The sequence below is a fragment of the Orbicella faveolata genome, unplaced genomic scaffold, assembly GCF_042242905.1.
Source record: "Orbicella faveolata isolate gen_17 unplaced genomic scaffold, um_ofav_v1 contig_36, whole genome shotgun sequence".
Classification (NCBI taxonomy): Eukaryota; Metazoa; Cnidaria; class Anthozoa; order Scleractinia; family Merulinidae; genus Orbicella; species Orbicella faveolata.
In genome coordinates, this window is record NW_028301565.1 from 9,235,524 (window position 1) to 9,249,373 (window position 13,850).

The 13,850-nt window shown below is 45.4% G+C and overlaps 1 protein-coding gene across 1 annotated transcript; it reads left to right on the plus strand.

Moving 5' to 3' along the window:
• Window positions 1-2,825: 2,825 nt before the first annotated feature.
• Window positions 2,826-7,162, plus strand: LOC149102198 (uncharacterized). Its single transcript, XM_089275495.1, has one exon. The coding sequence runs from the start codon at window positions 3,496-3,498 to the stop codon at window positions 6,442-6,444; it is 2,949 nt and encodes a 982-aa protein (XP_089131621.1). The 5' UTR covers window positions 2,826-3,495; the 3' UTR covers window positions 6,445-7,162.
• Window positions 7,163-13,850: the final 6,688 nt, after the last annotated feature.

A 13,850-nucleotide genomic window follows, 5' to 3' on the forward strand; every position in this document is an offset into this window, starting at 1 on the left:
AACGTCAGTTTTTGTTCGAGTTAGTTTCGGCTACGGCAGAGAGAAGACCATCAAATAAACCAGTTACTGAACAAGTCTACCAGTCTCTTACAGCTTTCCCTCTTGTACTTCTGTCTTTTAACACTCGCCTCTCTCATGTTTTGAGGAAGAGTTAGGAATATTACTGAATATTTCAATTCCTAATTGCACTAAAAAAACAAAAAAAAAAATAAAATTGACCGCTCTGCGACTTTAAGCCCCCAAATTTTTCATTTACCCAATGCGCGTGTTTATCGCATCAAAGTTTCAAACAAGAAGTCAATCTGTGGCGATTTTGCTTGATATGTAGAGAAATAATTGGAAATCGTCATTTGAAAAAAAAAAAAAAAACTAACTGAGAATTCAACCATTACAATCAGGTTATAAGCTCGTGATTGCTATATGGTGTTAGGTTATTGGACCTTCGGCCTCATCAACTATCATCTCATAGAAATCTCGGACTCGTAATCTAATTGTAAATCAGATATCGCGTTTACCTGATAGTCAGTCACTCTCTCCAGCCTCCGAACTACCTAGCCAACACGGTCAGAGCAGCCGAGCGAGGCGTCTGTGGGGGAAAGAGATGAGGATATCAAAGGCCTTGTTCATCACTACTTTCGTGGAGCCGTTGCTTTCGAAATTTTACGGTAGTAAGGTTTTCATCCACATGTGACTCAGAGAAGTCAACAGCTGAAGTCAAATGACGACAACGTGCATATCTGCTATTTTGGAATCACTGCCCGGTTCACTTTGTTTCTACCACATTCATTAGGCTATTTCCGAGTTACCTTGTCCCTCTGTACTGTTACGAGTCTTCGTGCGAAAACAAATGAAACTGTGTTCCAGCTACAAGTTAATTTTCATGCGAATCAAATCATTTTTTGCGCTAAGACTCCTTTTGAAACAGAGGCACAAGGTAACTCGGAAATGACCTATTTCGTTGATGAATTCCTCAATAAGGCAAACAAACGGTCATTGGCCTTCTATGCTCTGCTCTCCACCAGTTTCTACCAAAGCACGCTTAGATTTCCTTTGTATCAAAAAAGGCTCGCCATGGCATCCAATCAAGCCCCCAAATTGTGGTCGTTTATCCAGAAGTAATTCATGTATCCCTTACGCCCGCAATCTCGTTCCCAGAGTCTTCGTTCCCCTTGAGCAACCATTTTGAAATAACCGAATTCTGCCCATCCGGTTTCACTTCGCAGTCTGCATCTATGCGCGTCTGAAATAATTGCTCCCAGCTGCTCACAGAGCTCTTCGGGTAGGTACGTCATGTATGGGGACATATATTGTACCGAGATATATGTTTCATGTATGCTTTATATGCTTGTCTTACTTGAGGTGCTTTTCTAACTTGAGGTGCTTTGCTTACTTAAGGTGCTTTGCTTACCTGAGGTGCTTTGTCTACTTGAGGTGCTTTGCGTACTTGAGGTGCTTTGCGTACTTGAGGTGCTTTGCGTACTTGAGGTGCTTTGCGTACTTGAGGTGCTCTGCGTACTTGAGGTGCTTTGCGTATTTGAGGTGCTTTGCGTACTTGAGGTGCTTTCCTTACTTGAGGTACTTGAGGTGCTTTCCTTACTTGAGGTACTTGAGGTGCTTTGCTTACTTGAGGTGCTTTACTTACTTGAGGTGCTTTACTTACTTGAGGTGCTTTGCTCACTTGAGGTGCTTTGCTCTCTTGAGGTGCTTTGCTCACTTGAGGTGCTTTGTCTACTTGAGGTGCTTTGCGTACTTGAGGTGCTTTGCGTACTTGAGGTGCTTTGCTTACTTGAGGTGCTTTCCTTACTTGAGGTGCTTTACTTACTTGAGGTGCTTTGCTTACTTGAGGTGCTTTGCGTACTTGAGGTGCTTTGCGTACTTGAGGTGCTTTGCGTACTTGAGGTGCTCTGCTTACTTTGCTTACTTGAGGTGCTTTGTCTACTTGAGGTGCTTTGCGTACTTGAGGTGCTTTGCGTACTTGAGGTGCTTTGCTTACTTGAGGTGCTTTCCTTACTTGAGGTGCTTTGCGTGCTTGAGGTGCTTTACTTACTTGAGGTGCTCTGCTTACTTTGCTTACTTGAGGTGCTTTGCGTACTTGAGGTGCTTTCCTTACTTGAGGTACTTGAGGTGCTTTGCTTACTTGAGGTGCTCTCCTTACTTGAGGTGCTTTACTTACTTGAGGTGCTTTGCTCACTTGAGGTGCTTTGCTCACTTGAGGTGCTTTGTCTACTTGAGGTGCTTTGCGTATTTGAGGTGCTTTGCGTACTTGAGGTGCTTTGCTTACTTGAGGTGCTTTCCTTACTTGAGGTGCTTTACTTACTTGAGGTGCTTTGCTTACTTAAGGTGCTTTGTGTACTTGAGGTACTTTGCTCACTTGAGGTGCTTTGTCTACTTGAGGTGCTTTGCGTACTTGAGGTGCTTTGCGTACTTGAGGTGCTTTGCTTACTTGAGGTGCTTTCCTTAGTTGAGGTGCTTTGCGTGCTTGAGGTGCTTTACTTACTTGAGGTGCTCTGCTTACTTTGCTTACTTGAGGTGCTTTGCTTACTTGAGGTGCTTTGCGTACTTGAGGTGCTTTGCTCACTTGAGGTGCTTTGTCTACTTGAGGTGCTTTGTCTACTTGAGGTGCTTTGCGTACTTGAGGTGCTTTGCGTACTTGAGTTGCTTTGCTTACTTGAGGTACTTTCCTTACTTGAGGTGCTTTGCGTGCTTGAGGTGCTTTCCTTACTTGAGGTGCTTTCCCTACTTGAGGTGTTTTGCTCACTTGAGGTGCTTTACTTGCTTGAGGTGCTTTGCTCGCTTGAGGTGCTTTGCTCGCTTGAGGTGCTTTGCTCGCTTGAGGTGCTTTGCTTACTTGAGGTGCTTTGCTTACTTGAGGTGCTTTGCCTACTTGAGGTGTTTTGCGTACTTGAGGTGCTTTAATTACTTGAGGAGTAGTATATAGGGAATTAACCAAATACCATTTGGCAGAGGGAGCCTTATTTAACCTTATCACAGCCCCCACCATCAAGACCGGCCCTCACAAGCTCGGGCCGGTTGAGCCTGGGGGCTGCGAAACGGTTAAATGCAGCTCCGTCTTTGAAATAGTATTTGGTTAACTCCCTATATACTACTCACAACAAAGGAGTGCGAAATATTAGAAACAAGCAAGCCGGGGGGTTATACCACCAGAGCCGGGATGGCACAAGCGCCAAACAAGTGCGGGTGGCTGAAGCGGGGCCGGAAAGAAAGCTGCGGAAAGGGCTGTTACGGGGCGTATTGCGGGCAGCACAACTACTAGCTGAAGAAAGGAATGCGAACGCCAGAGCCTTGCAGAATATGCGGAGTCGGACTACTGTGTGACTACCGTCTTTGCAAGCCCTGCGGCGGGGGCGCGCTAAAACAACGTCTTTACCGCAAACAAGAAAAAGCGAAAAAACAGTTTGAACGTGTTTTGCTCGAGCTGAAAGAAAGAAACACACCAGTTAGAGAAATGTAACCGGTGTTATATTCCAAGGAACCATGTCTTCCAGCATTCAAGAAAGACTGGAAGAAGAACTCGCAAAAATTGACCCCGCGGTATTGCGTTATTTCGATGAGCTTCTTGCAGAAAGCCCGCCAGCGGTAAGAAAGGTTGTCCAGAACGTGCTGGATGAACCAATTTCTCAAGAAACGCAGGCGCGTCTGAAAAAGCCACTTTTTCCGAAGCCTTACGAGCCAAGAGCCCCTCCACGCCAAAGAAGGCAAAGAGGAGTGCAAGCGCTTCTGAGGGAGTACGACCCCTTCCCTGCGCGGAGAGTTCGAACAGCGACAGATTACCAGAGAAAGATTCTGGATCTGTTCGATGACGCAGAGAAAGAAGGGGAAGAGATAACAGGCCGGCGTTTCATTCGATGGCGCTTCATCAGAGGTCTGGGGAGAAACCTAACGCCAGCCTTTATGGCGAGGATACGCGAAAGAGTAAGCACGTCGTTCTATCTGAGGCACGTTTTTGCGTACCAGTTGCGCAACATTGAGGATGGAACGATTATTGTGTACTACTCGAACCCGAAGGGCTCACAGTGGTTTAACAAACTGGAAGACGCGGAAAAATGGCTTATCACCCAGGAAGAACTGCGTCTCGACAATGAAAGAGTTGAAAGGCCCAGCACGAAGTGGGTTTTTGAAAACTTTTTCAACGTTGACGTGAAGGTTGTGCTTGACAGGCAGCCGTTGGTGGGAACAGGTCCTTTGCCCGAATGGCTGCGCAATCTTGCCCATGGCCATGCAATGGTATCTTTGGACGTGTACAACGACAACCTGTGCCTATGGCGATGCCTCGCTGTGCACCGAGGGGCGCGCACAGATCGTTGTACAAAAGAAGCTAGAAGACTGGCCCAGAGTTTCTACAAACTCAAAGCTATTCCACCGAACTTCAGAAAAACGTCTTTGGACGAGCTCGACAAGGTGGAAGCCCATCTGAATGAGGGCTCGCCCGTCTCATCTTGGCTCGGAATTCGTGTCTACGAGCCTCAGCGTTTGGATGACGGTGAAGTGGTATGGTATCTCAGAAAAAACCCGAACCCCAGACTCAAAAACGTTTTGACGATAGGTGTCTACGAAGGCCACGCTTTCTTGATAAAAGACATCGCGAAGCTGGCAAAAACCTATGCATGCACCCATTGCGGGCAGAGATTCACACAAGCTTGCAATCTCAAGCGCCATCATGAGACCTGCAAGGCGGGAAAAACGGTGATCTCTTGCCCGGGGACAAAAGTGGAAGCGCCCCTGACGGCCTTCGAGAAAGTGATGTACTCCCCGAAGGGCTCAGCATCGAAACAAGCGATTCTGTGGCTGGAGCGGGAAGCAAAGCAACGGGGAATTCACATCCACCACGCAATGTGCGGCCACGGGGGCGAGAGATGGCTTCCTCGAGAAGGCGGCAAAATGAAGTCTTCTCCTGTCGACGGGTACCACCACAAAACGAGGACGGTATTCCAATACCACGGCTGCCCCTTCCACGGATGTCCAAAATGTTATCCTAACAGACAGGAGGTCATAACAAACGGTAAAACAGCCGAACAACTGTACCAAGCCACCGTGAACCGTACCGCATTTCTGCGAAAGAACGGTTACAAAGTAATCGAGGCCTGGGCTTGCGAAGTTGGGTTTCTTAAGGGGGAACTCCCGCGGAAGCAAACGAAAACTTACCCGCACGACATCTTGTACGATTTCGAGGCGTATGGCGACAAAAATTATCGGAAAGAGCCAACAGGGGCGTTAACGATAGAAAACGCGCACGTGCCGATCTCCGTGAGCGTCGGGGACACTCTTGAAAGAGAGCCCACCCACATCTGCGAAAGAAACCCCGTGGAGCTGGTCCGCAAGTTCCTGAAAGAGCTGGAGAGACGCGAGAAAATCATCCAAGACCTGGTGAGAGCGGAGTTTGTACCAGAAGACATGCACCTGCTGCCAAAAGACCAGCAGCAAAAAATTAATGAATGGTGCAACCAGGTCCCTGTCGTGGGCTTCAACTCAGGTTCGTACGACCTGAATCTGATCAAAAACCACTTCGCCAGCACTCTCGCCGAAGTATCAAAAAAAGTCAAAGTGGCCAAGAAGGGGAACAAAACCATGTTCCTGCTCACCTGGGGGGCGCGTTTCCTCGATATCATCAACTATCTGGGCCTGGGCACGAGCTACGAGAAATGGGTGAAAGCCTATGGAAGCGAGTCCGAGAAATCCTGGTTCCCTTACGAATGGTTCCACGCGCCCGAAAAGCTCGATTTCCCTGGGCTCCAAGAATACGAGGCCTGGTATTCGAAGCTGAAGGGCGGATACGTTCTCACGCGGAAGGAGTGGGAGGGGTGCCAGCGGCTGTTCAAAGAAAAGGGGATGCGGACCTTCGCAGACTGGCTGCGCTATTACAACAATCATGATGTCGCTCCCGGCCTCGAGGCGCTGGAAAAGATGAAAAGCTTCTACACCGAGAGAGGAATCGACATTCTGAAAGACGCGGTGAGCCTGCCAGGGGTGAGTTTGCATTATTTGCTCCGAGGGGCGATCGAGCGCGGCGCAGACCTTTACAGCCCTGGCAGAGAGGCTTACGAAATGCTCAAAGGGGCGGTTGTTGGCGGATGGAGCCTGGTTTTCACAAGACGGCACGAAGCCGGTGTGACACAGATAAGGTCGCATCAGTTCGAAGAACCGCGTCTTTGCAAAAAGATTCTCGGTTTCGACGCCAGCGCTCTCTCTATCTCGACCATGCTCAGAGAGATGCCTTGCGGGAAGGAGAAGGTCGTGCACTACAGCGATGGCCGCCAAGCGGAAGTGGCCGAAGTTCCGATTCGCCGGTTGAAAGCCGGGGAGTGGTTTGGCTTCGCCGAAGTTCGCATAGAGATCCCGAAACGTTTGTGGCCAATGTTCGAGGAGATGTGCCCTTTCTTTTACAACAAAAGGGTTCCTGGCGAAGCTGTTGGTCTAAGCACGTGACCTGACCGAATATCCCACAGCTAAAACCGGGAATATCCGAGAATATTCCCCAATTTTGAAAACTGCGCGTGTTGCGAAAAACGATTTGAAGGATAATAAACACACTAGCCTCCATCAGGCGCGAAAATATGCTCTGGTATTTGTCCTTGGACATTATCTGTTCCTCGAAGCTCACAGTTTTCCTCTAGCTACGCTCTCGGAAAAGTATTTGCTTTTCAGATAATGTCCGCCAACAAATATCCTAGCATATTTTCGCTCCAAATGGAGGCTATTGTTTATATATTACACTTCTTGGTAAAAGGTCAACGGTAGTTTACAATTTATGCTAACTGTACAATTTTTTGTTCAATTTTCAGAGAAGAGGAGGAGACTGTCAAAATGAGATGTCAATAAATGCCAGTGAAGCTGTCAATAAAAAATGTCTATGAAGTTGTCAATAAAAGTGTGTTGCCATTACTTTTCCAGTGTGATATTCTTTCGTATGTAGAAAAACTGAGCCAAAGCACGCATACCGACTCCATGGGCAGGTCATATAAACAAAGTTTAGACGAGGTTTAACAAAACCATGGTCTAAATCGATTCAATCTGGCACATCCAAGAATGTAAGCCCAAGCAGGCATATAGCACAGACTACTACAATATTCATCCCTTATGAAAAACCCAACTATGAACAGATATAGAAGTTTATTTGTTAACTTCAGCCATGGTCTAAGTTAGACTCCGGTAAAATACTCCACCCTATAAATCCTTCTCATACATAAAACATCTCATACAAGGGGTGGTTATCAGAGAGATTGAAATTTCGTTTCAGGCGTTTTAATTTATACCCGTTTGTGGATCTAGAATGTGTGTCACATCCTTAGCACGTTTATTCTGCCTATGTGGTAGGTGTCATCTATTTACCCACCAAATAGGAACAGCTCTAGGAGTTCGTAACGTTTAATTCTATCGAATATCGATTTGGACGTTTTTGTGAGGGGAGGAAAAACGAAAATGCAACCAGTCGGACCAAGGACGGGATATCGATACCAAACACAAACCACGGGTGTCAGTCAATTAGTAAATAAACCCCTTCGGGTGGCTGGTATGTAGGCTGATAAAGTCCGCGGCTGAGAAATTGTCCGAAAAATGAATACACTATTTGGCCAAAAAGCGAAACTTCAAGGGCAAATGTGAAATTTTGAAGACAATCTCTCAGCCAAGGAGATTAACAGCCAACATACCAGATAGGAGTTTATTTATTTCATAACCTTCCCAATAATTTTCATATGGCACTTGCACCGCTCGCAAAAAGCCAGTATTGATCTGAAGACGAATTGGCGCGATTGTTGAGAGCTAGTTAACTTGATCGGCTTAACTTAATTTCCACTGCGATTAGACCAAAACTTGACAGACTGCGATGTGAAATGAACTCTTGTAGTAGTCCCTTAGATGAATTCGAAATACTCGAAAAACTTGGCGCTCTTAAGCTTTCTGAATCGTATTTTGTTGAAACAATATTTGAGACCAGCTTTCTAATGTCACTATCGCTAGACTATACAAAACAAGGTCGTTCTTCTTCCATGTAAAATAAAGATGAAAACTGAAACTCTTTTGCTGGCTATTTTCCCGCAGACATTGTTTTTTTTTCAGTGGAAATGAGAGGAGGAGGACAAATATCGACTCAAACGGGTGGTTGTTGCATGATAGCTGTCCACCACGTGACATAAAGTGGCCAACAAAATCGCGCGAAAATTAATGGGTGGGTTATAATGGAAGATATTCCCCCCGCTATAACAATCACGGTAGTTGTAGACACCGGGCGCCGGTGCATAGAACTACTGTGATTCTCAAAGGGGAGAAACAGGCGTCCATTCATTAACGAAGCTGATTGGACAATCCGCCAATCTCAAGTTGCGAGTGTAGAACACCATCAAGGATCCTATGTGCTTGCGTCAACACTCCAACGTAGTATTTTATTTTAGCATGGACCATTAAACTAAAAAGTTCTTTAAGAAAAGCTTTTGAATTCGTTAAATACAACAAAACACCTATTGATTTCTCCTTATTAATTTTTTCGTAGAGCAGCATTGCTTTATAAACTTTTTTTTTAAATGTGCGCCTCTCGTTTTAATAATCCTCGGGAATTTAAATGTAGTCATCTTCCTGTACCAGAATTACATTACAAATTTCCACTAATTCCTCAAAAAGCCGAAAAAAGCACCTCAAGTAAGCAAAGCACCTCAAGTAAGGAAAGCATCTTAAGTAATTAAAGCACCTCAAGTACGCAAAGCACCTCAAGTAGGCAAAGCACCTCAAGTAAGCAAAGCACCTCGAGTAAGCAAAGCACCTCAAGTAAGCAAAGCACCTCAAGTAAGCAAAGCACCTCAAGTAAGCAAAGCACCTCAAGTAAGCAAAGCACCTCAAGTAAGCAAAGCACCTCAAGTAAGCAAAGCACCTCAAGTAAGCAAAGCACCTCAAGTAAGCAAAGCACCTCAAGTAAGCAAAGCACCTCAAGTAGGCAAAGCACCTCAAGTAGGCAAAGCACCTCAAGTAAGCAAAGTAGCTCAAGTAAGCAAAGCACCTCAAGTAAGCAAAGCACCTCAAGTGAGAAAAGCACCTCAAGCAGGCAAAGCACCTCAAGTAAGCAAAGTACCACAAGTAAGGAAAGCACCTCAAGTGAGGAAAGCACCTCAAGTAATTAAAGCACCTCAAGTAAGAAAAGTACCTCAAGTAGGCAAAGCACCTCAAGTAAGCAAAGCACCTCAAGTAGGCAAAGCACCTCAAGTAATTAAAGCACCTCAAGTAAGCAAAGTACCTCAAGTAGGCAAAGCACCTCAAGTAGGCAAAGCACCTCAAGTAAGCAAAGCACCTCAGGCGAGCAAAGCACCTCAAGTAAGGAAAGCACCTCAAGTAATTAAAGCACCCCAAGGACGCAAAGCACCTCAAGTAGGCAAAGCACCTCAAGTAAGCAAAGCACCTCAAGTAATTAAAGCACCTCAAGTACGCAAAACACCTCAAGTAGGCAAAGCACCTCAAGTAAGTCAAGCACCTCAAGCACGCAAAGCACCTCAAGTAAGGAAAACACCTCAAGTAAGCAAAGCACCTCAAGTACGCAAAGCACCTCAAGTAGGCAAAGCACCTCAAGTAAGCAAAGCACCTCAAGCGAGCAAAGCACCTCAAGTAGGCAAAGCACCTCAAGTAAGCAAAGCACCTCAAGTGAGCAAAACACCCCAAGTAGGCAAAGCACCTCAAGTAAGTAAAGCACCTCAAGTACGCAAAGCACCTCAAGTACGCAAAGCACCTCAAGTAAGCAAAGCACCTCAAGCGAGCAAAGCACCTCAAGTAAGGAAAGCACCTCAAGTAATTAAAGCACCCCAAGGACGCAAAGCACCTCAAGTAGGCAAAGTACCTCAAGCACGCAAAGCACCTCAAGTAGGCAAAGCACCTCAAGTAAGCAAAGCACCTCAGGCGAACAAAGCACCTCAAGTAAGGAAAGCACCTCAAGTAATTAAAGCACCCCAAGGACGCAAAGCACCTCAAGTAAGCAAAGTACCTCAAGTAGGCAAAGCACCTCAAGTAGGCAAAGCACCTCAAGTAAGTCAAGCACCTCAAGGACGCAAAGCACTTCAAGAAAGGAAAACACCTCAAGTAAGCAAAGCACCTCAAGTACGCAAAGCACCTCAAGTAGGCAAAGCACCTCAAGTAAGCAAAGCACCTCAAGCGAGCAAAGCACCTCAAGTAGGCAAAGCACCTCAAGTAAGTAAAGCACCTCAAGTGAGCAAAACACCCCAAGTAGGCAAAGCACCTCAAGTAAGTAAAGCACCTCAAGTACGCAAAGCACCTCAAGTAGGCAAAGCACCTCAAGTAAGTAAAGCAACTCAAGCACGCAAAGGACCTCAAGTAGGAAAGCACCTCAAGTAAGCAAAGCACCTCAAGTACGCAAAGCACCTCAAGTAGGCAAAGCACCTCAAGTAAGCAAAGCACCTCAAGCGAGCAAAGCACCTCAAGTAAGTAAAGCACCTCAAGTACGCAAAGCATCTCAAGTAAGCAAAGCACCTCAAGTAAGCAAAGCACCTCAAGCAAGCAAAGTAAGCAGAGCACCTCAAGTAAGTAAAGCACGTCAAGCGCGCAAAGCACCTGAAGTAAGGAACGTACGTCAAGTAAGCAAAGCACCTCAAGTACGCAAAGCACCTCAAGTAGACAAAGCACCTCAAGTAAGCAAAGTAAGCAGAGCACCTGAAGTAAGGAAAACACCTCATGCAGGCAAAGCACCTCAAGTAAGGAAAGCATCTCAAGTAAGCAAAGCACCTCAAGTACGCAAAGCACCTCAAGTAGACAAAGCACCTGAAGTAAGGAAAGCATCTCAAGTAAGCAAAGCACCTCAAGTACCTCAAGTAAGGAAAGTACCTCAAGTAAGCAAAGCACCTCAAGTACGCAAAGCACCTCAAGTAGACAAAGCACCTCAAGTAAGCAAAGCACCTCAAGTAAGCAAAGCACCTCAAGTAAGTAAAGTAAGCAGAGCACCTCAAGTAAGTAAAGCACCTCAAGTACGCAAAGCACCTCAAGTAAGCAAAGCACCTCAAGTAAGCAAAGCACCTCAAGTAAGCAAAGCACCTCAAGTAAGCAAAGCACCTCAAGTAAGCAAAGCACCTCAAGTAAGCAAAGCACCTCAAGTAAGCAAAGTAAGCAGAGCACCTCAAGTAAGGAAAACACCTCATGCAGGCAAAGCACCTCAAGTAAGGAAAGCATCTCAAGTAAGCAAAGCACCTCAAGTACGCAAAGCACCTCAAGTAGACAAAGCACCTCAAGTAAGGAAAGCATCTCAAGTAAGCAAAGCACCTCAAGTACCTCAAGTAAGGAAAGTACCTCGAGTAAGCAAAGCACCTCAAGTACGCAAAGCACCTCAAGTAGACAAAGCACCTCAAGTAAGCAAAGCACCTCAAGTAAGCAAAGCACCTCAAGTAAGCAAAGCACCTCAAGTAAGCAAAGTAAGCAGAGCACCTCAAGTAAGTAAAGCACCTCAAGTAGCAAAGCACCTCAAGTAAGCAAAGCACCTCAAGTAAGCAAAGCACCTCAAGTAAGCAAAGCACCTCAAGTAAGCAAAGCACCTCAAGTAAGCAAAGTAAGCAGAGCACCTCAAGTAAGTAAAGCACCTCAAGTACGCAAAGCACCTCAAGTAAGCAAAGCACCTCAAGCAAGCAAAGTAAGGAGAGCACCTCAAGTAAGTAAAGCACCTCAAGTACGCAAAGCACCTCAAGTAAGCAAAGCACCTCAAGTAAGCAAAGCACCTCAAGTAGACAAAGTACCTCAAGTAAGCAAAGCACCTCAAGTAAGCAAAGCACCTCAAGTAAGCAAAGCACCTCAAGTAAGCAAAGTAAGCAGAGCACCTCAAGTAAGGAAAACACCTCATGCAGGCAAAGCACCTCAAGTAAGGAAAGCATCTCAAGTAAGCAAAGCACCTCAAGTACGCAAAGCACCTCAAGTAGACAAAGCACCTCAAGTAAGGAAAGCATCTCAAGTAAGCAAAGCACCTCAAGTACCTCAAGTAAGGAAAGTACCTCGAGTAAGCAAAGCACCTCAAGTACGCAAAGCACCTCAAGTAGACAAAGCACCTCAAGTAAGCAAAGCACCTCAAGTAAGCAAAGCACCTCAAGTAAGCAAAGCACCTCAAGTAAGCAAAGTAAGCAGAGCACCTCAAGTAAGTAAAGCACCTCAAGTAGCAAAGCACCTCAAGTAAGCAAAGCACCTCAAGTAAGCAAAGCACCTCAAGTAAGCAAAGCACCTCAAGTAAGCAAAGTAAGCAGAGCACCTCAAGTAAGTAAAGCACCTCAAGTACGCAAAGCACCTCAAGTAAGCAAAGCACCTCAAGCAAGCAAAGTAAGGAGAGCACCTCAAGTAAGTAAAGCACCTCAAGTACGCAAAGCACCTCAAGTAAGCAAAGCACCTCAAGTAAGCAAAGCACCTCAAGTAGACAAAGTACCTCAAGTAAGCAAAGCACCTAAAGTAAGACAAGAATCTCAAGTAAGACAAGCATATAAAGCATATATAAAACATATATCTCGGTACAATATATGTCCCCATACATGACGTACCTACCTAAGCTCGATTACCAGCCGCTGTTCGGGAAAGGAGCCCGCGCTCCTCCCCGGAACTCACGAGAAAGCGACGGAAATCGAGCCTAGACTCGTCCGCGCCCTGTACTTTCTTTGGTAAAATTTGAAATGGCGTAATGTCTTTTAAAACATGGCTTGGGGGATTCCCCCAACCTCGTCCCAAGGGCCCTCTCCTCGACGAGCCGCGATTTCGAAAATTCGAAAATTCGAGAGAAGTCAGGAAACGCGGAGAATTTTGTTCAAAGGTCAAAATATGCCGCATGTTATGATTTTAGTATTCAGGAAACGCGGAATGTATTGTTTCGGAGGTCAAAAGAGATGCGTACTGTCTAATTTCAAAGACAGGAAATGACAGACATTTTACTTAGCAGGTAAGGAAAGGTGGAAAAGTTAGTTTTTAATTTTGACCCTGAAAACGCGCCATAACCTACCACTGTTGCAACATATTGCATTCAATCATAGTATGATTCAATAAAGATCTTACACGACATCGCTTCTGGGAAATAGAAAATAACCTGTAGCCAAATATTTATATTTGCCATGGACTCCAACACTGACCCTTCATTGGGAAAGCAACACTGAACAGACAGGAAGGAAACTCAAAAATGAATGTCTATCATTACAATTTCAGTGAAAAATCTTCGAACTACATGGTATGTAGCTGACCGTTGCCTGAACTGCCATCCAAGCAAGAAACAATTTCGCTCCCGTTCTCGGCTCCGACGAACGTATATTAATTAATTAACTGGCCCTCAGCAACAAAAGCTTATGCTTGTTCTGTAAAATGCACTTGCTACCTGTTATATTGTGACAAAATCTGTTTCTCCGCTTAAGACTTCTTCTTTTATTCAGATCTAGTCTGTTTCGTTATCTTGTGTCCCGGTCTTTGCAAGTTTGCTAGGCCATAATAACTGTAATAACAACCTGGTCAAGATTTTGAATTTAGATGTGATTTCGCCCAGCCACAGACAACAAGGGCTTTGCTCTGGCCTCCAGCAGCTTAAGAGTTCCTAGGAGCATTGCTACTGTCCCGGATTCAGTCGTGTGAAAAATGCGTTTCCGGTAATTAACTCTACTCGCAGTTTTCATTATCGAAGTTATTAAGCGATAAGTCCGATAAGACGTAAATAATACCGCCGTATTTTTGTTCGGAAGTAGACATTTAAGATTGCAGAATCACCCCGCTTATCATTAAAAGATCTGCTCTCCCCTCAGCGATAGGTCAGCTTCGTGACAGATTAAGAATTAAGCTTTGTCAATCTTTAGTGTCAGCTATCCAACTAGTCTGCCACGCAGCCATTAGCGATTATA